The sequence below is a fragment of the Misgurnus anguillicaudatus genome, chromosome 9, assembly GCF_027580225.2.
Source record: "Misgurnus anguillicaudatus chromosome 9, ASM2758022v2, whole genome shotgun sequence".
Lineage (NCBI taxonomy): Eukaryota > Metazoa > Chordata > Actinopteri > Cypriniformes > Cobitidae > Misgurnus > Misgurnus anguillicaudatus.
In genome coordinates this window covers 8521525-8544102 of record NC_073345.2, presented here as the reverse complement: position 1 = coordinate 8544102, position 22578 = coordinate 8521525, and the positions used below count along the sequence as shown (strand labels likewise).

At 40.7% G+C, this 22578-nt stretch overlaps 3 protein-coding genes across 12 annotated transcripts; 1 reads left to right on the top strand and 2 right to left on the bottom strand.

Moving 5' to 3' along the window:
* Positions 1 to 1182: 1182 nt before the first annotated feature.
* Positions 1183 to 2136, bottom strand: LOC129423085 (olfactory receptor 6C75-like). The gene has a single exon (XM_055179218.2). It carries the CDS (start codon positions 2134 to 2136, stop codon positions 1183 to 1185), a length of 954 nt encoding a protein of 317 aa, XP_055035193.2.
* Positions 2137 to 6427: 4291 nt separating this feature from the next.
* LOC141366064 (uncharacterized) lies at positions 6428 to 18261 on the top strand. 9 transcript variants are annotated; one of them, XM_073871093.1, is made up of 9 exons: positions 6428 to 7041; positions 7481 to 8177; positions 14225 to 14983; positions 15067 to 15143; positions 15233 to 15410; positions 15986 to 16062; positions 16211 to 16342; positions 16773 to 16897; positions 17108 to 18261. In XM_073871093.1, the coding sequence occupies exons 1-3, from the start codon at positions 6646 to 6648 to the stop codon at positions 14326 to 14328; spliced, it is 1197 nt and encodes a 398-aa protein (XP_073727194.1). In that variant the 5' UTR covers positions 6428 to 6645; the 3' UTR covers positions 14329 to 14983; positions 15067 to 15143; positions 15233 to 15410; positions 15986 to 16062; positions 16211 to 16342; positions 16773 to 16897; positions 17108 to 18261. The 9 variants fall into 9 exon arrangements, with proteins under 9 accessions (XP_073727194.1, XP_073727192.1, XP_073727193.1 ...); XM_073871091.1 differs by having other exon boundaries at positions 14222 to 14983; XM_073871092.1 differs by having other exon boundaries at positions 14222 to 14983; positions 16211 to 16347.
* LOC129449271 (uncharacterized) lies at positions 8327 to 13852 on the bottom strand. Of its 2 annotated transcripts, XR_012371022.1 has the most exons (3): positions 13475 to 13852; positions 8481 to 13373; positions 8327 to 8379 (listed from the first exon to the last, which is right to left on the bottom strand). XR_012371022.1 is itself a non-coding variant. In XM_055212057.2 (2 exons), exon 2 carries the CDS (start codon positions 12596 to 12598, stop codon positions 8996 to 8998), a length of 3603 nt encoding a protein of 1200 aa, XP_055068032.2. In that variant the 5' UTR covers positions 12599 to 13373; positions 13475 to 13852; the 3' UTR covers positions 8327 to 8995. The 2 variants fall into 2 exon arrangements, 1 of the variants encoding a protein (XP_055068032.2); XM_055212057.2 differs by having other exon boundaries at positions 8327 to 13373.
* Positions 18262 to 22578: the final 4317 nt, after the last annotated feature.

Sequence of the window (22578 nt, the reverse complement as noted above, 5' to 3'; positions counted from 1 at the left end):
TGTTAAATTAACACTGCTGGTGTTACATAACACTGCTGAGTGAACATATGAGTCCCTGGAGTGTTAATTTAACACTGAGGATTTTGCTGTGTAGTGACAATCAACAACCTCAATGTCAGGAGAGGGACGCTAAACGCTAAACTCATGTAGGGCTGGACAAAGTTTAGTCGACTAAGCCATGACTAGGCCTTTAATGATTTTTTTACTCCTATATATTTATTCTACTTTTTAGATTGCGGTTTCTAGTTTTATAGGTCATATTAACCAAACCAATCAGTTCATGGTTTAAAAAAATCACATTTTAAGATAGATATATAGATGCATAGTGAATCGTTAAACCTCTAGTCAAATGTAAAACATTTGCATACCTATTTTAACATGTTTACGTTGTCTTAACAAAACAGATGGCTATTGATGTGTTAAACATATAAGAATATAAATAACATATTATAATATTATTTATTTTACTTTCATATTTGTTTTAATGTAGCTTTTCTACTAAAATATACTCAGACTTGTTCTGCATCATATTCTAGGTGTATGTTTACTTATGCGTTCTCAATAATATTCAATGTGCTCTTTAAATGAAAAACATAGTCATCAAAATATATTTTTATGTTCAAATTTAATTAAATATGTCATTATGTTGAAACAGAGAGTCATTTTTCTACAGTTTCCACATTGAGAATGAAGCTTCTGCAGTCTAAACTTAAAAAATTAAAAAGGGAGATAAGCTAAACACTGAAAAGCAGCAGATTTCTAAACAAGCACACAGTTTAGCCACACAAAAACCTTAAATGCATGAATTGTTGTCTTGGTTTACCCATTTTTTTCATCCTCACTGTTGTTTCCATAAAAGCCACTGATTTCTGATATTGAGATTGCCATTGACAGTGGAAAAAAACAAGTATGTAATCATAATGTGAACCAACAATAAGAGCAACATATTTTACAGCACATATTAATCCGTTTTAGTTATTAATAATTAAAATATTCATTCATGTTTGTGCAGTAACTAATGTAAACACATTTTAAATAAGTATTAGTTAATGTTGAAATGAACCTGTACATTTATACATTTTAGATTTTCATATATTGTTTGTATATTAGTGTCATAGTTAATGTCAACATATAGGATTTTATTATGAAGTGTCAATGAAATGTTTAACATTGATGTTTCTTTCACTTTGAAATGGAGGGCACTGTTTTCCTGGTTTCTTTTGAAGCAGTTGTGAATTTCCCAAATGCTCTCTTTATTGCATCTTGGAGCTCTTTGTTCCTCAGGCTGTAAATGATGGGATTCAGTAGAGGTGTCAGCATGCTGTAAAGTACAGCAATGATTATACGAACATCTGGGTCAAATTTGGCTACTCGATAGGAGACGTACACAAAGACAGCTGATACGTAGGAAATGCACACCACTATTAGATGGGACACGCATGTGCCAAAAGCTTTAAGCTGATCTGCCCTGCTCATTTTCCTGACGGCTTTGCCTATACAGATATATGAAGTTAAGATAAAAAGAAAAGTACTGATGATGGCAATGAGAGCATTTGTTAGAGACACAACACCATTTCTAGTGGTGTCAGTACAGGCTAGGACTACTACCGATGAGTGATCACAAAACAAGTGTTTAACTACATTCGGCCCGCAGTATGGCAACAGAGTAGCCCAGATACATGCAGGCAGAACAATAAAAGGTCCAAAACACCACGAAGCAAATATCAACAAAACACACACCCGTCTGGTCATGATAGTGGTGTAACGCAGGGGGTTGCAAATGGCTACATAGCGATCAAAAGCCATCACAGTCAACAAACCACGTCCTGACACACTGATTGAAAGAAAAAAGTACATTTGAAGAAAGCATCCTGTTTTAGAGATGGTTCTTACTCCGGTCAAAAACATAGACAATATGTTGGGCATTGTTACAGATGTGTAAACAATATCACTGAAGGACAAATTATGAAGGAAAAAGTACATTGGGGTGTTGAGTTTAGGGTCAGTTCTAACAAGATATATGATCATGCTGTTTCCACTCAGTATAGAGATGTAAGCAGTAAAGACAAAGGGAAGGATGAATTTTTCCTTCAGTCCATCAAGGATGAAGAACTCCACAGGCCCACTGGTGTTCATATGGTGGTGTAAAAGTGGGCAGATTATGACCTGTTGAGAAAACAAATGTGAGAAAACTGAGCATAATGTATTTTTATGTAATAAACTACTTACTCAATAAATATAAAATATATTTTAACAATAATTTAAGCAGACCTATGTATGATAGTTCCTCTATTTATAGATAATATTAGTCTTGACTTGTAAGTTCAGGTTCTTCACAAACAATCGTTTAGATATTTGATTGAGTTGGTAACACAATTAACAAACACAATCAAAATCAAAAGTTGTGTAATATTGGCTAATGCACAATTACAAAAAATTATTAGATTTCATAAAAATGTATTGTTCATGTTCATGTTAGCTATAATGCATTTATTGATGAGAACAAATGAATCCTTATTAAAAAGTGGTACCTAAACAATGATTGTAGATAAAGAGATGACTTTATAATCAGACATTAAATAAAACAATTTAAATTATTATTAATATTATTTATAATACAATGAAGGTGCAGTTAAAGTTTGTGCAGTTAAAATTCAATATAGGTCAATGTTGCTATATTGATTTCATCCTGTATGACTAACAGAGAACAGAGAAGAGTCTTTAAATGATCTCTGTTTTGACAAGGATATTACGTTTTTTTTTTCATTTTCTATGCAAAGCTTTGATGGTGTTATGCATTTCATATCCTTGACAACATCTCTCATGGCACATCATTAAACTTACGTTTGAGTTTTGTTCAAGTAAACAGAATATTTAGGACTGCTTGGGCTTTAAATATTTTAAATACAGGATACTATATATATATATATATATATATTAGTATCCTGTATTTAAAATATTTAAAGCCCAAGCAGTCCTAAATATTCTGTTTACTTGAACAAAACTCAAACGTAAGTTTGAGTTGACTTCCTTGATGTCCTCCTTTATTCGATCCAGCCATCTTTTCTTCGGCCGTCCTCGTGGTCGACGTCCTTCTGGGCTCAGGCGCATGGCAGTCCTCGCGACAGAGTCTTCATCGCTGCGCACAACATGCCCGTACCATCGGAGTCGCGCCTCTCTCATCTTCTCGGTGATTGGTGCCACCCCCATCACTTTCCTGACGTCTTCGTTCATGACCTGGTCCAGTCGAGTCAGTCCAAGCGACCACCGAAGCATGCGCATTTCCATGGCGTGGAGGGCTCGGTGATGAATTGGTGGATGCTGGCCAGCATTCAGCTCCGTAGAGCGCGACGGGTCGCACGACGGTCTTGTTTATCTTCGCCTTGAGGTGGTTTGGCATCCGTCGGTCGCATAGGATTCCGGTGACTTGCCGCCACTTCATCCATGCGGCATTCACTCGTGCGCGCGCGTCTGGCAGGGAGTCCCCATCCGACGAGAGGGTGGACCCGAGGTATTTGAAGTGGTCGACTTTCTGTAGGTCCTGTCCGTTGACGTTGATGGTGCCATCAGACTGTGGGCTCAGTCATGTACTCAGTCTTCTTGAGGTTGAGACGGAGGCCTTTCTCGTTCAGGTGGTCGTTCCATCGCTGCACTTGGACGCTGAGGGCTTCGCGTTTCTTGTTGGAGAGAAAGACGTCATCGGCGTACAGAAGTGTCCACGGATGGTTCATTTGGATATCAGCCGTCACCGTGTCAATGCAAAGGATGAGCAGGAGGGGGGAAAGGGCCGATCCCTGGTGCACTCCGACGCTTACTTCGAAGGTGGGCGAAATGCCTGCTGGGCACCGGACGACGCTGGTAGTATCCTGATACAGCAGTTGCGTCCATCGGACGTATTCTTCTGGGATGTTGTGCGCTCGGAGTGCACACCAGATTAGGTCGTGGGGGACACGGTCAAAGGCTTTTTCTAGGTCTAGGAAAGCCAGGTGGATCTTCTTATTTTACTCCCTGTGTTTCTCCAGGAGGAGTCGGGCGGCGTGTATGGCATCGGTCGTCCCTCTGCCTTTAACAAAGCCGCACTGGTTTGGCGTGATCCTGACGATGTTTCGAAGCCTCTGGTCAAGAACTCTCTCGAATATCTTCATCGTGTGGCACAGAAGGCGTATCGGACGATAGTTGGTGCATTCGGTCACGTCTCCTTTCCCTTTCCATATTGGCACCGTGATGCTGGTCGTCCAGTCCCGGGGCACCTTCCCCTCCTTGGTGATCTGGTTGAAGAGGGTGTGAGGGTTTCCGCTCCTCTTTGTCCCATCATCTTCCACATTTCCGCGGGAATGTCGTCGGGGCCCGTTGCCTTTCCATTTTTCATTTTGTTGATGGCTGCCATGACTTTGGGCACGCTAATCAATGGCACGGGTCCAAGCACTGGTTCCGGGCTGGGGATAGGTGGGTGCGGTAATACCTCGTTGGAGATTTGTGCGAAGTAGTCCCGCCATCGTTGAAGGATGGCTGGCGTGTCGCGTAGAAGGTGGTGGTCAGCGCTTCTGACGTGTAGCACGTGTCCAGTGGCTTGGGATGCTCGGTGTCGGGACTTGGCGAGGCGGTATATTCCATTTGCTCCTCCTGGCATGTCGAGCTGTTCATATAGGTCGTCGTTGTGCCTTGCTTTCGCTGTTGCCACAGCCCTTTTCGCCATCGACTTGAGGTTTCGGTATTGTTGGCGGTCGGTGTCCAGGCGTGTTCTGACCCAGGTCTTGTAGGCCAGCTTCTTTGCCTTGATCGACGTTTGGACTTCATCCGTCCACCACCACGTCGCCTTGTCAATAAATCTTCTTCCCATCTTCGTCTTTCCTAGCGTGTTTGTGGCGGCCTCGCGTATTTGGGTAGTAATCTGGTTCCAATACAGCTCCAATGTCTGGTTTTCTGCTGGGTGGTCCAGGCTGGTGTTGAGGAAATTGAGCTCTGCTGTCAGTTGCACTCTGTGGTCCTTCCATTTCCACCATTTGATCCACTCGAGGCCCGTCTTGTGTACTCGGGGTTGTCGCAGGTGGAGCCGGAGGTCCAAGGTGAGTAGCCGGTGTTGGGGGCCGATGTTGTCTGATGGGATCACCTTGGCATCCAGGACAAGTTTCAGGTCCCAGCGCCGCAGCATCCAATAATCGATCTGGGTAGAGGTCCTGCCGCTGACATACGTAATCAGGTGCGTTTGTCTCTTCTTGAAGTAGGTGTTAGTGATGGCTAAGTCGTGGGCCATTGCACAGTCGAGATTCCGGCGTCCGTCATCGTTTCGGTCTCCGAAACCTTGGCCACCATGGCACTGCTCGTATCCATCCCTCGTCGCTCCTACATGGCCGTTCAGGTCGCCACCGATCAGGAGGTGTTCTTCGGGATCCACCAGCCTGAGGTGGGCATCAAGTTCTTCCCAGAACTCGTCCTTTTCCTCACCCCGGCATCCTGTCTGCGGGGCGTAGCAGGTGACACGCGTATGGTGGTCGGGCCAGCTATGATTTTGATTGACATAAGCCTATCGGAGATGTTGTTTACTTCGGTGACGCACCTGTGCAGGCGTTGGTTGATCACGATGGCGACGCCATTCTTCCGTGTTTCGACGCCGTGGTAAATGAGCTTGTATCCCTCGCCAATGTCTCGGGCTTTGGATCCTTTCCATTTGGTTTCTTGGACGCAGGCGATGTCGATCCGTCGTCTCCTCAGAGTGTCCGCTAGCTCGCGGCTGCGGCCAGTGAGTGTTCCAATGTTGAGCGTGGCAAGGCGTAGCTTATGGGCTGTCTTCCCTTGGCCACGTCGTAGTCCCTGGGCATGGAGCCCATGCCTCCTCTCGTCGTCCGGACGGGGATGGCGCACGTTGCATACGGGGGACGCCCTGGGTTGGTTCGAAGCTTGTTGAGTTGATATTGCCATTGATGCGACTGCTGAGGCACTCCAAATCGACGCGTCACTCCGCCTGACACTTGGAGACCTTCACCGTTAGCCAGGAATGTCCTGTTTCCGGCCGGCACCGCTTGGAGGTGGTGATAGGATTTCGCCGGCCTATATATACATATATATATATATATATATATATATTAGGGCTGAGAAAAGATTAATCGCATACAAAATAAAAGTTATTTTTTGCACAATATATGTGTGTGTATTGTGCGTAATTATTGTGTATATTTAACCACACACACATACTTATATTCATGTCTGATTTTTTTATTTATATATATATATATATAAAAAATAATTTATATATAATATAGAATATATAAAAATATAAATAAATATATATAAACATATATTTGTTTCTTAAATACATACATGAATGTGTGTGTATTTATATGTACATAAAAATTACACACAGCACACACTCATATATTATGCCAAAAATCACTTTTATTTTGTATGCGATTAATCTTTTCCCATAGCCTGACGTTGTCATACTCAATTCTAGTCAGAATTTGAGTCTGATACCGCTCCATTGGGCTATGATTATGGGGCGGGTCTCAACCGAAAAATGCCTCTGCACTCAATTGGATAGACCTACAACCAATCAGAGCAACGGAGTGTGTGACGTAGTTTAAGCGACGCTTAGTTGTTGTCAACAAACCTCAACTGCACTCACGCTGGAATAAGTAGAAGAAGAAGATGAGTGTAAACGATTTTTGCCGGTGTTGTAAAAAGAATTTAAGGATACACGGAGTACTTTCCAAATCGATCCTCATTTTTGAGAGAAACTTTAAAGGTGAACGCATATACGAACAAGTTCTCCGTTTAGGATTACAACTCCACAAAACAGCACAAAAATCGCTTCGCATTTGTCGGTCCTGTCATAACTTAATAACACGGTTGGAACGCGACGTGCCCGTTTTAAATAAATGGAAAGACGACGAAGGAGACCAGGCTGAAGAAGCGAGTTCATCTCAGGCATCAGAGAAAAGAGACCGGGAGCCTACTCCCTCCAAGACGCCCAGGGCTCTGAAGAAGTTCTGCTCCACTCCGTCAACTTCAACCAGTACAAAACCGCGAAGAAGCATTACAGAGGTAAGCTTGTTGTTGGTAAATTTCTAGTTATTATGATGTGACTATGAGAATAACCTCGAATGCAAGTTTTTAATGAGTGAATAGTGAGTCGTGTTTATTGTCCAATGTGATAAACACGTGCATTCCCACACTACTAATTTCCGTGTAGTTTACCTATGATTATATCATCTAACGTTAGTCATATTTGACGACATGGTAGCATAATGTGTATTCATCTAGCACTTTGTTAGCCTGGGTGCCAGCCGATCTTAGCCCCGCCCTTTGTAAGTGTGTAAGAACTTCCTTTTGTAATGGACTAGCATGTTGTACTGACCATGATCTGACCTGCTCTGCAATTGTATATTTAACATTCTGTATATTCCAATGTATTGACAATGCACATTATACTTATTAGACTATAATGTTATTCTTCACACTGATACATTATCTTATATTTCAGGTTGTCACCCATTACCAGTCACAGACTGTTGGCAAGGTATGCCATCCTGAAGATGCCTCAATCGTGAACAGCATCAAAAACAAAAAATGGACAACAGCTGCAAAGTTAATTTTGAAGCATAAACACCTAGTTGAGGAAATAAAGGTGCACATTCTGAAGCTTATAAGCAACGAGTGCAAACAGATCTGTGATCCAACCAACGGTTTCATCCTGTGGAAGTCATCTCCAGCTGATCTGAAAGCGTTTTCATTTTCCAGCTTAGAGGCAGACCTAAAGTGTTTTTCACCATTCTTTTTCTCAGTTCTTACAACTGCTACTAACCACTCTCAAACTGCAACTTGTGCAGCAGCGTCCATTGCTTTGAGGGGAAGAGAAGCACGCCTGTCAGCCTTTGCATACTACCTAAATAGTATTCTACATTATGGTGGGGCGAAAAAAGCAGTGTTTGAAAGGCTGAGCAAAATGGGTATAACAACCACTCACAAAAATTCTGAAGAGAAGCAGAAGGAGTTAGCACTCCTATGTGGGGACTCTATAAAAATGTTAAAGGTCCAGAATGAAGTTTTCCTGAACTCTGAAGCAGAAGGAAACATTGATGTTGGTCAGAGAGTTGTCACCACCGAAGACCAAAGCACCAGGGATCCGAAGGGGCCACTTAATACAGTCCATAAAAGTATGGAAGAGCTTCCCTTGTCTGGTGATATAACAATTGACCGATATATAGAAACTCAACAAACACCTCAAATGCGGAAAAAAACCCACATCAAATGCTGTGTCATCTTAAATGTTATGTCTCTATTGATTAAAGGGATATGTACCGCTCTTAGTCACAAATCCAAGGCCAGGTTCTCCAAACTGATGTTTTATTTCTCCAACAAGGAAACATAAACAACGTAGAACTACACAAACACAAGACAACATACCACCATCAATCATACATTCATAAACCCAAACACAATGTCAATCATTATTAAAATAACCGAAATAAAGCGTAACATACCACTTTACCGGCTTGTAAACCAAGAGAGGATGTCACAATTCGTTGTTGAGTTGACCATAAACAATATGAACCTTTGTACACATGAGACACAATGAAGCATGCAGCACCTCAAACAGGTAGCTTACCCTCTGTAGCCTCACCAGCTAATTCATTAGATTCACCAAACAGGAAGTGACACAGATGCATCATGGGAGATTGAGTCCATCCAATACATTCCAATGTGTGACAGATGCATCATGGGAAATTGAGTCCATCCAATACAATCATCATCAACTTCATATAAATATGTACATTACAAAAATATATAAAATCAGAAATTATTACTTTAATTGTGCAGAATATGCAAGACTAGGTGGAAACCATTAAACTTCTGTAGCTGCAGCCACACTCCCACCATCACATAAATGTGATTCTGAAAACCCAAAGGTAAGTTAAATCACACACACACAATCTTTCACATGAACCTCAAAAACTTACAATAAATCAACATAATCTATGATTTAAAATCTCACACCTTAATCAGGCTCAAATAAAAATATTGTTTTGTGTACAGGTCTTTCTAAATACACTGACTTAATAGTGCATGCACCTTTACAATCTAATGTTGCATCACTGACTAAAACTTTGACCTTCCTGACCCACCCATCAGATCCTGGAAAGACTTCAACAACTTTGGCAAGCTTCCAACGGTTTCGTGGATCCAGGTCATCTTGAAGACAGACAACATCATTGACCTTTGTCTCTCGATGGTTCTTACTCCACTTACTCCTTTGTTGTAGATTCAAAAGATACTCCTTCTTCCATTTAGTCAACCTTCCTCCCACTCTCAGAATATTGTGTTCATCTACAAATGGGCGTAACCTGTGCAGTCTAAAGGGCTGATTTGATTTCACCTCTTTCCTTTCTTTAAGTCTTGTAGACTCTGATCTCTCTTTTCGCCCCTTTACCTTCCTTGCCCAACACTTCAGTCTTGCTATAGCCTTAACCATTCTTTCCCCATCCGAAAAATTCTGCAACGATTCAACAAAGACGTTTTGCTCTGTCACTTTGGTTGTGAGGACTTGGGCCCTTCTGAGCTCTGGGTCGCTATCACTTTCTTCTGCCTTGACCTCATCTTTGGGGAGTTCTCGTTGCCACAGGAAACTTGGCCTAGTGAACCAGTTAGAGTCTATAAGTTCCTTTGCTGTAAAATCTAACTCAAAGATCTTCAACATGTCCGCTGGTGTAAACATTTCTTTTACTTTAGTTTGATACACAAAGTGGACTTCAGACTTAATTGGTTGAGGAGTTTGAGTGGCTGGAAGGACTTCTTTTGAGATGATTCGATGACTGATTCCAATTTCATCTGCAAACCCATTGTCAGGGTTGCTGTAGCCAATAATGCTCCACCCCAACACAGATTTCTGAGCAAACGGTTCACCTTCCTTACCACTGACCACATTTCTGGGAAGCAAGACTTGGGAACAGTTATAACCGATCAGCAATCCCACTTCACAGTCAAGTTCAGGTGCCATCTCGTCAGCTAGATGTTCTAAATGAGGCCAACTTTTTGCAGACTTACAGGTAGGTATGTCAGATTTATTTGCAGGTATATATTCTCTAGTATATGTAACTGGAAGGTTGATTCTTTCTTCAGACCTCAAACCTCTTACCTGTAGTCCATACAACTTATTGCTTGACACAACCATTGTTTTTGATGTGATTGTGGAGATATTGAGCCTCACAGGATCTTGCTTTACAGGTAACAAATCAGCTATGTCCTTCAGAATAAAGGTAGTGTCGCTCTGAGTGTCGAGCAAGGCGTACACCAAAGTCTCTTCTTCAGGATTAGTTGCTGATGACACGTACACAGGGAGAATTGATGACGTATGAGTGTTCCTATCATATTGAATAACCCTGTTGGAAATTGCCAACGATGTCTCTAGATAGTCATTGGGTTGCTCACATTTACTTTCTGCGGATCCCTGGCTAACAGTAGACTGCATTTGACGACCTTCACATATTGGTTTTTCCCCCCAGTCTTGATGTAGACAGGTTGGATGATGTTTTCCACATTTCTCACAGACACTTCTAGAGATGCAATGCTTGGAGCTATGTCCAATCTTGAGACAACCAAAGCATAATTTCTCAGAATACACAAACTTCACTCGCTCTTCGACTGGCTTTTCCATAAACTTCCTGCATTTGTGTAAGAAATGTCCATGCCTTTTACAAAACACGCATACAGGGTTAGTCTTCTCACTTGAATTTGTAGTGAAAGTTTTTGCAGTTGAGTTACGATTTCTGTGAAGCTTGTGATCAAGATCACTCTGTCTAGAGTTTTCTTGTTCTATAGACTTCAATGCTTGGAGTGATGTAATAGGGTTACAGACAATTCTGGCCTCTTTGTTGAGAAACTGAACAAATGACTTGAAGTCAGGAAAGGCATTATGTTCATCTTGGAAAACTGTAGCTGTTCTGTTCCAACGGGAACTCAACCAGTCAGGCAACTTGGCCACAATTCTCTGAATTTCAACACAATCATTTAGCGTTTGTAAGCCCTGAACATAAGGCATGGCAGCTGTAACACTGGTTAAGAAATCAGCAAACTCACGAAGATCTTCATTATCTTTAGAGGAAATCTTATGCCATGAATGTATCTTATCTCTATATGCTTTGCCAACTATAAAGGAATTCCCGAAGCGGTCATCAAGTATGTCCCACGCAGCACAGTAGGCTTCCTCTGTTTTGACTAGGGAGTATCCTTCAATAGCTCGCTTGGCCACGCCTCCTACATACTTTCGCAAGAAATAGAGTTTTTCTTGAGCTGACAAGTTCTTGCGGTCAGTTAAAGTCTGAAAGGACACCTTCCAGTCTGTATACTGCAATGGATCTCCAAAAAAGACAGAAGGCTCTGGTATTGGAATCCTATTTGCTGTTATTGCCTCTGCGAGCATTTTCACAAGGTTATTGGTGGCTTCATGTGAAGTAGTTTGACTATTTACTTGAGGTACTACTGCTTCAACGCTGTAGCCTTGTGGGAGGGTGAAAGAGGATCTACTAACTGGGGCCTTACCTTGCAAGGACACCAATGGGGGGATAACAGGACCAGACATGCTGCCTGCAATAACATGGGTGCCCAGTCTACCTTGAAAGGTTGATGCAGGAGGATCTTGTTGGTCTTCCTCAGCGTAAACTTGTAGTCTGGCCTGTGCAGCGTTATGTTTCTTCAGCTCCTCTAGCCGCTCCACCTCTTTTCTCTTTTCCTCCAATTTCCTTTTCCTTTCAATGCTTTCTGCTACGAAAAGAGCTCTTTGCTTTGCTCTTTCTACTTCCATTGCCTTTTCTTGTACCTCTCGCTCCGCGATCACCTTCTTCTCTTCTGCTTCCAATTCCCGGATCTCCTCTTCACATTGGTGTTGAGATTTCATGATTTTAAAGACCTCTTGAGTTGCTGCCACTTCGGCTGCAGCTTGCTGCCTTTTCTGTGCGGACTCAAGAGAAATCCAACTGGAAGATTTAGAAGCTGGAAAAGATTGCACAGAGACAACACTAGACTCTGTAGGATCAAACACTGAGTCTGCCTCAGGCCAGGGTATATCTTCTGGATCACCTGCAACAGTGATGAAACATTGAGCCTTTTCTCTTGCAGTTTTAGTGATGGCATAACATGAATCTATCTTTCTCCTAATTTCAAGATCAGGAACTGAGATGGCTCTAATTCGATCATAAATGGCGCTTACATCAGCCTGATGGGCATTAATGGCATTGACAATTTCAGTAATAAATTCTGGATCTTCTTTATGTTTTATTGATCTCTTCAACCCATTAATATCGTACTTCCATCTTTTATACATACGTTCAAATGCTCTTTCCAAATCATTCAATTTAACATCTTGCAATTGCTTTCCCTTTTTTGAAAGGACACGTGTACGTTGACCTCTTCGAAGGTCAGGTGGAATAGAATCGCCAATCTCTGCACCTTTGTGTATCTGTTGAGTTTCTATAAGCTGTTGAGCTTGCACCAAATCTTCATCTTGTGTGTTCTCTTCGATCGGTCCCTTGTTTAAGTCTTCTTGGCCAGGAAGATCTACTCTTTCTTGTGTGTACTTTAATGTGGGTTCACTAGAGTCTGACATTTTTAACTTTCTGTATGTTGTAATAATTGTGCGTGGAATGAAACTAATCTGTTATTAAAATGAGGTAACGTTGTATCAATACATAGCACTACAGTAAGCTTCAATATAATTAGTGTTTAAACATAAACCTTAATTATAAACAAGTTAAGATTTGAGATGAATTTATAAATAGAATTTCAAAATTGCAATAGTTTACAAGCACAAGTTAGTATAACTAAGCTGCAATGAAATATCAAGCAACCTTAAATGCAGACAAAACAAACAATTCAATAGAAACAGACTTAAGTAGAATTCAATGCAGGTCATGTGCAACAGGCTACAACATTAAATTCATTCATTCAACATTCAAACATGTGTCAATGCAAACTGCAATTTCAATGCAATCTCAATAGTCCACTCTTAAAGTAGTTCAATGAATCGGAATGTTCATGATCCTTTAGAAAGCAAAAACAATGAAGTTCTGATGACAATTCACAGATATGCTGCGCGACTTCAAACACCAACTTTAAGTGCTTGCTTGCTCGCTTAGCCTTACTTGTTAGCTCTTTACTTCAGTCTCCTAAAGGGAAATCCATTCCGAATGTGTAGACCACTTCTTGCCAAACACTTGCTGCAGTCTCTTAATAGCTTGCCAATTTCGCATGCAGGTTTGACTACTTCTGGTCCTTGACTTCACCGTAGTGTTCTACTGTACCGCTCTTAGTCACAAATCCAAGGCCAGGTTCTCCAAACTGATGTTTTATTTCTCCAACAAGGAAACATAAACAACGTAGAACTACACAAACACAAGACAACATACCACCATCAATCATACATTCATAAACCCAAACACAATGTCAATCATTATTAAAATAACCGAAATAAAGCGTAACATACCACTTTACCGGCTTGTAAACCAAGAGAGGATGTCACAATTCGTTGTTGAGTTGACCATAAACAATATGAACCTTTGTACACATGAGACACAATGAAGCATGCAGCACCTCAAACAGGTAGCTTACCCTCTGTAGCCTCACCAGCTAATTCATTAGATTCACCAAACAGGAAGTGACACAGATGCATCATGGGAGATTGAGTCCATCCAATACATTCCAATGTGTGACAGATGCATCATGGGAAATTGAGTCCATCCAATACAATCATCATCAACTTCATATAAATATGTACATTACAAAAATATATAAAATCAGAAATTATTACTTTAATTGTGCAGAATATGCAAGACTAGGTGGAAACCATTAAACTTCTGTAGCTGCAGCCACAGGATAGTTCACCCTAAAATCAAAATTCTGTCATTCACTTACCCTCATGATGTTACAAACTTGTATACATTTCTGTTCTGATGAACACAAAGGACGATATTTTGAGAAGTGTTTGTAATGAAACCGATCGTGGACCCCATTTATTTCCATAGTAGGAAAGAAGAATACTGTGGAAGTAAATGGGGTCCACGATCGGTTTGATTACAAACACTTCTGAAAATATCTTCCTGTGTGTTCATTAGAACAGAAATGTATTGTAACATGAGGGTGAGTAAATGATGAAAGAATTTTCATTTTAGGGTGAACTATCCCTTTAATAATAAAAAAGTGTAGTAATTGTTATTGCTTTTTTCTTTTCCAGCAGATGAAATGGCTCCAAGCATTGATGACTCAGAAATAGCTATGCTACCTTTCAGCAGCTTAAAGGAACAGTATGTAGGATTGTGGCCAAAACTGGTATTGCAATAACAAAACTTGTGGCCAAAAACTGGTACTGCAATCACAAAACTGGTGGCCAATACACAAAATGACAACATAAACATCAGTTGAGGGCTGCAACTCCACTTTTTAAATGACAATATCCTGGCCAGGCCACGGTTGTCAGTGATATAAGTATTTGAAATGAAAATGATTTCTTAATGTCTAGTGACATATCAGGGCCATTTTATGATTAATTGATATAAATTTCTTACATACTATTCCTTTAAGTGACTCTGAAGCAGCAGAGATGGGATTGAGCTCCCCGGCTTCTTCGATCACACACCCCACTCCTACACCAACATATTCCATAATATTTGACAACTTGGACTTTTTCATGCGTGCACATCATCAGTCCAGCCACCACAGCAACAAATCCATACACTGGATTCATCATGTTGCAGTCCAAGATAGAGTCAGAACATATCACCTGAGCAATGACAGACCGGACTATGACATCCTTCAATACAACCTTTGCGACTCACTCCCGGGACCAGAAATCCAGGACCATATGCGACGCGAGTTCATTGTACTTGGTAGCCGCATCCTTACCCAGTACCTGGCTGTTTTTAAACCCTTTAAGAAAGTAGTGGTTCACCACATGCCACATCAATATACGGAGGACATGGCTAAGTGCTCCACTGATGTAAGTAATGAGTTACATCTGCAAAAAACAATTAAATACACATACTTTTTATCTAAAAAAATCTAATTTTTTTATTCTCAAAGTACCCACTGGGACTGCTCTTTAAAGATGAGAACAAAACGTCTGATTTGGTGGACACACTTCGCCACCTTCAGAAAGAGTAAGAATATAATCAGGCTCCACTTTCACTCTTTTGCAGGAGAAAGGCTTGAAACTTATAATTCCACTGTTTGTGTGTAATCCATTTAGGTATGTGCCAAAGGGACCAGACGGGGTTTCAAATGTATTAGTAGGAGGTGACCGGCTAACTGAGGGGAACTGCAGAAACATACAGTGGGCCTTCTCAGATGGTGCTACAAAGGAAGACCGACTAGAAGGTCTCATCTTTAAGTTTGAGGACTGGCATGCCATCAGAAACCTCTTTGAAGTGAGTAACTATACATGGATTTCTCTGCAACGTCATCACTGCTTGCGCATGCAACTGAGAGGCAGAAAGAAGAGACATGCCTTGTATTGTAGGATAGTAGCGGTGTCTGTAAGTCAAAATTCCAAGGAGTTGTTGCGTGGTTAATTGTACCAACCGAGCCAGAGCCAAAAACAAATTCGGGCTGTCCAGTAGATGCGGCTATTATATTACTATACTAAAATGAAAATTCATGCATGTATCACAGTAACACTGCAAAATTAAAGACGGACAAACAGATCCATCTAAAATCACATTTATTTAGACAGCAGTTATATACAAACAATAATGAAAGCTTCAATACTTAAGGTTGTTGCAGTAGCAAACCAGCCCACCACTCTGGCTTTCTGCCTCCAGGTTGTACATGCACCCTGTAATGTTTGTAAACAGGAAACCCGTGTATTGCAGAGTGTTGATTAGTAACAAAATGAATGCATCATTCCACTACTGTAGATTATTTTTAGATAGATTACTTCAAGTGCTTGTGTGTCAAGTTATGTTTATCCTTTGTTAATCACAAGTCTTTAATGTTGATTTAGATCTATCATCGGATTTTCTATGATGGTGCATCCTCAAAAGACCATGGCACACTTCTAGCCAACATGACGAAGTTGAGGTACAGCGTCTGCTATCTGCAATACATACTGTACTATTATTACTGTTGTTTGAACCTTAATTACATTAGGCTTGTCTTTACATTCTAAACAATATTGTTGTTAACTACAAAGATGATAAGTACTTTTTGTTGACCATGCTTTTCACAGCTGTTTCACAAAAACCAGTTCAGATGTCTGGACATTTCATGAATTGGGTTGTTATGGGATGGGGAACACAGTACTGCTAACATGAACGCAGCTGTGCTGTTCTCGGGGGGCATTATTTCAATTAATGCAATGGTATGGTATGTTGTCAACTTAATGCATGTTTTCACTAACTGTGTGTGGGCATTTGAGGCTTTGTCAAGATTGTTTGTTGGTTAGTTTCAGTAGTGCTACAGAGCACACTGAACGCACAATACTCTTATTGTCCCTGTCTGAAAGACTGTTTTTAACAAATCAACATGTATGCATGCGGGCATGTTTGTGTGGGTGTGTGTGATCGAGGAGGTAGTAGTAGCGTAGAGGTTAAGGACCTGTTCGGTATGCAAACACGTTTTGGGTTCAATGCCCTTATTTATTAGCCTTGTTATATAATTGAAATAATAAACACTTTGGAAGAAAGCGTCTGCTACATTAATAAATGTAAATGTCTGTGAGGGATGGACAGAATAACACTGAGAAAACTAAGACTCAGCAATTCCCTAAACTATATGTTCCTGTTACATAGGTGCAGCAATGCAAAACAGGGTCCTCATGCAGCTTACAATGCCTATAAGGAATTTGTGCATAAGGACACAACTGCACTCTTCCTAGCTGCTGCAATGGAGCACTTTGGGTTGCAGGATATCTCAGGTAAATTGGCACTTGGCATCACATTCCTAGTTAAGAAATAGCATTTATCACATCAATACATGAATCTATATGTTACTTCTGTTATAGTTAATTGTCAAAATTGTAATTCACTTTGATAAGTCATTACCCAATATTATAACCATGACTTTATTCTCTGCATTTACACTACTGTTGGTTAGAAGTAAAACATTTTATTTTGTGTGCTAACAGAAATTCCAGATGGGTTTGTCCCAGTGGATGTCAACGACGGATTGCCACAACTGAAGAGGAGCTGGCTGCATGAGAAGGTTGGACAGGTTGTGGACACCTTTGTCATGATGACAGGTGTCACAGAAGCTGCAAGTCAAAGGCAGGCTGTGACACAGCAAAGGCAGAGGCAGCAGTTTCCGTGTCGTGCGGACGGGTGTGGCAATGTGTATATATACGCGAAGGCAAGGGAAACACATGAGATAAAGAAACACGGTCTTGTTGCTGCATCAGACTCTTCTCCAGAACATGCAGGTACAACAAATCAAGATCACCAAAAACAACACACAGAAGCCAGACTTGGCTTTGGCTTCTTCCTGCTAAATATGCAGGATGCAGTTAAAGAAGGGGATGGTGAGAGGTTAATGAGACTTTATAAAGTTGCCCTGCTTTTCTATAAAGCGTATGGGCATAGCCATTATGCCTACAGTACCTTCCTACTAACACTGCAGGTTAACGTCACACTGTCCCCACGCATGGCACACAGTGTGATATGGAACAGGTTTTGGAATGGTAGAGGTGGAAGGGGGAAAAATATTCCTCTTGACCTCCATCTGGAACACCTGAACAATTTTTTGAAATCCTTTATGAGAGGATTGGGACCAAACATGTCAGAAATGTCTGCAGCCAGAATCAGTAAGTCCATTGGCATTCTGAAGGAGCTGATGGACAAAACAGACACAGAGCTGGAGCTCACAAGGCCGACTGGCATTCACCATGTGGCCCGAGAACAGGAGGACGTTTTAACCCTTGTCAACGTTTTCAGGGAGACTCAACTTTTCAAAAATTGCCCAGGCAGACAGTTTCATGCTTTCCCGAATTTCAAGAAAAACTTATTGGCAAAACTGAATTACCGGGAATTATGGCAGTGGATGAAGTCCAAAGTAATTGACTGGAGAAATGTTCCTATTTAACTAGTTACATAAATGTGAAATGTAAAATGGTTATGGCATTACATTTGTAAATAAGTGACAATGTAAAATGGTTATTTGTAAATAAGCGACAATGTAAAATGGTTATGGCATTACATTTGTAAATAAGTGACAATGTAAATAATTGTGTTTTAATATATTAGTGGTATCCACATTCTTGAAACCCATTAAACATAATTTAAAACATTACTCTCCAATTCATTGAATTTGTAAGTCTATGTATAGTTTTTGTCTCAATACGCTATTGCATTCCTAAGTAGATGATTGTAATTATAGTAGCCTGACGTTGTCATACAGTGCTGTCCAGCTCATATAATGATGCTCCACAGGCTCTTAATAGGACTTAGGTCTGAGAATGATGGAGGTCTCTCCTTAATTTCTTATGTTATGCCTATATAAATTAAAGTAATCAGTGGTGCTTTTTCAGCATGGGATGGTGTATTATCCTGTAGAAAGTAAATTTAATAAAACATTCCTTTCATATCCTATAGTGTAAAACCATCTTTTAGGAACTCCACATATGTTCTAGATCAGGGGTTTTCAAACCTGTGCTGGAGGACCACTAGTACTGCCCCATATGCAAGTCTCCATCATTTGAGTAGGTTAAATCTCTCACTAATCTTATAATTCAATTATTTTTGTTCAGGTTAAAAAAAATATCAATTGTTATAGTAAATCATATATAAATTGCTTCTTTAAGAATGTACACCGTTTTTTTTTAGATTTTTTCATACCCATATTGTATGAGAACTACAACCTGCTTTATAATTTGGAACAACATATTTAGCATATTTTTCAAAGTATTAAAGTACATTTTTATATTTCTATTTAATTTAATTTTAAAAATTTCACACTGTCATTTAACGGTTAGGGGGAATATAAATTCTATTAACTTGCTGAAATGTATTGGAAAAATGTGGAGATATTAAAAATCTTTATTGACATACGTCTTATTGTTTATCTTTTAAAATGCAAAAACATCACCAACTAGTAGAAAATTATAAACAATGTAAATTTTATTCAAAAGATTTAATGTAACAGAGGTAAAAAAAGGCTTTTGCACAACAACAGGACAATCAAGCTAGAAGTTTGAGCCTGAATTTGAAGCTAGTCTGAGATTTTTAACATTGACAAGCCTGATTCCAAGCTACTTTGTGATGATTGTATCTCGTCATCCTCATCCTCTTCATCAAAGTAACCAGTGTAGTCAATGTCAACCTGAACACGGTCATCCTGAACAACACTGCCATCAAACAAATTATGACTCTGAATTTGGCTCTGTTCGACGTCATCAAAAACCTCATGCATAATTCTTAGTATTTCTTTTGCATGTTCCAGTTTGAATATAGGGAGATTATGTATAATGAAGTCCAGATCAAATATCTGTGTGCACTGTTCTAAAACCGCATCAATGAGTTCTTCTCCAAAACCAGTGCAGGCTGTGTCGACTGTATAAAGTCGTATGTTTGTATGGTCCTGAAGTAAACTACTCCTGTAAGTTTGTAACAGGTCCCTGATCAAAAGTTTGTGCTCGGGTGTGACCATTCTGTGTTTGTCAGGTGATGAAACCTCCGCTTGAAAGTGTTCATATTTGGGAATTGGCTCCCCACAACCTTCTTTTTCACAAGAACAAACAGAATGGCAGTGGGTGCAGCAAAGATGTCCTGGATCAACAGATGTGGTGTGTTCCTCGAAATGGCAGTACAAAGCTTTCCGGAGACAACCAGTGACTCCAGTCTCAAGTACCGTCTTAACTGCTGGGTCAAGCTTTGTATGCTGTTTTACAGCATAAACAATTGCATGTGCCTGCAACCCATCTCTGCCTGCCCTCCCAACCTGCTGAACCAGTACTGTGCAAAAGTCTTATGCCATCTGCCAGAAAATACAGGAAATGTGTATATAGTATTAAAAACTGTATATATGTAACGCTGGCTGCTTTACACAAAGCAAGAAAGAGATGAATCCATGTGCAAAGAAGTTTATTAGTGAAATCCACGTAGGCAAGCAAACACATCCAACAAGGGCAATCCAATAACGATATCCAATAAACAGGCAAGGGTCGAGGCAGGCAGCAAACAATCAGAATCCAAAAATAACAGGCAAGAGTCAAAATCCAAAACATGAACAAGAAACAGAACAGGAACAGGCAATAAACAAGAATGCTCGCTAATACAGCAGGAAAGATACATACAATACTTCCTAGGTAGTGATCAGATTTTACCGGTTATATAGTGAACAGACAGGAAGTACAGAGTGAAGTTGAACATGACAAGATTTGAAAATAAAAGCCAGAACAGAACAGGATATCAAAATAAAAGTACAAAACATAACACAAGAAAAAAAAAACTTACAGAACCCCCCCTCCAAAGGGTGACTCCCAGAGCTCACTAATCATATATAACACTCCAAGGGTGGGTGGGCAGGCCAGGACCTTGTGGCTGAGGCAGGGTAGTCCAGAGGACAGGCGTGGACTTGGGTCGGCGTGGACCTGGGTCGTGAGGCAGGCGTGGACCATAGGACACCTCGGCCTACTCCAACGGTGTCCTCTGCCTCCTTTCTGCGTCCTGGTACTTCCCCCCCAAAAAAACTTGGGGGAGATTCTGCCCACCAGCTGGAGGCGCTCTAGACCTGTAGATAGGGATAGTTGAGGGAGAGGCTGGCAAGGCCAGGTTAACAAAAGACAGGTTATTAAGAGCAGAGTATACAAAGAGTTCCACAAAGTCAATATAGAGCCAGGCAGAGAGTTCAGAGAGTTCATGATTGTTCATCTTGGAACAGGCAGAGAGTCCATAATAATACATAGTAATTTCGGCAAGGGCAGAGAGTACATGGAGCTTAGGAGTGACCACACTAGCTGACCTACAGGACACAGGGAAATCAGGAATAACCAAGTCTGCCTCTACATGACACACAGGTACCCCGGAAACAGGAGATTCAGAAACAGGCCTTATGGTTATAAAAGAAACCTCAGGAAACTTAGGGTCAGCAGACGTGGTCGGGACAATAATCTCAGGGGACTTAGATTCAGAATCTCCAGCTGAAACATGAAGTATAGGTGACTCATGTGCAGCAGACGACTCTGGTGAATCAAACGACTCAGGTGAATCAGACTTAGGTGAAGCAGGTGAACCAGATGACTCGGGTGAATCAGGTGAACCAGACAACTCAGGTGAACCCGGTGAAACAGGCAACTCAGGTGAACTAGGCGGTTCAGGTAAGCCAGGGGATTCAGGCGGTTCAGGTAAGCCTGGTTATTCAGGCGGTTCAGGTAAGCCATACTTCCGTACTGAAATCATCTGGGTATCCAGCAGACTTGACCTCAGTAGTCAGGTCTTGACATAAATATGGTGGTGGCCATCTTAGAGACAGGCATGAATTTAACTGATTGGAAACAAAACAGGCATCACATGGGTTGGCGTATTGTGAATAGTCTCTGGTTTTCTATCCACAACACCCACAGTGAAGGGAGAGCCACTTAACTACAAAGCATGGTCAATGTACATTTCTAAAATCCAAAGTGGTGTCTTGAGTGGCATAGCACGGGAAATGATGTGATTTAGTCCACAATAGAAACTATCTTTCAAGAAAGAGTCTTTGAAATCTACCTGTTGTTGTAGTTCACAAAACTCTTCTACATAATCCTCAATACGCCTGTTACCTTGGCGAAGACGTACTAGTCGATCTGCTGTATCCATGTTGCTGGCTGGAAATTACTAACCTCTGTTGGATTCTGGATAGGCGAAGTATTCTTTAACGTTGGCTGCTTTACACAAAGCAAGAGAGAGATGAATCCATGAGCAAAGAGGTTTATTAGTGAAATCCACGTAGGGAAGCAAACACATTCAACAAGGGCAATCCAATAACGATATTCAATAAACAGGCAAGGGTCGAGGCAGGCAGCAAACAATCAGAATCCAAAAATAACAGGCAAGAGTCAAAATCCAAAACATGAACAAGAAACAATACATGAACAGGAACTAAACAAGAACGCTCAGTAATGCAGCAGGAAACATAAATACAATACTTCACGGGGAGTGAACAGATTTTACAGGTTATATAGTGAACAGACAGGAAGTACAGAGTGAAGTGGAACATGACAAGATTTCATAATAAAAGCCAGAACAGAACAGGATATCAAAATGAAAGTACAAAACACAACGCAAGACAAAACCCTTACAATAAAAATGTAAATTGATGTGTCAAGTTTTTAGGGTAAACTCCCCTTCCACTTGAGCAATAGCAGGAAACTGCAGGAACTCCTAAACCTAAATAATATTAAATCCTAATAATAATAATAATAATCCTAATAATTTTATCTTTTTACTTTATTCTGCTTAAAAATGCTCAAGATGTGTTTAGTACCAAGAGAGGTCACACTAAACACAGACAATGCCAAATGTGGCAGCTATGTCAGCAGTGGCTGCTGGTGACTTTTCTTCTCTAAGGGGTTTATAATAAAAGAAATGCTCATGTTTGCCAGATACTCGCTTAATATCATGTGTA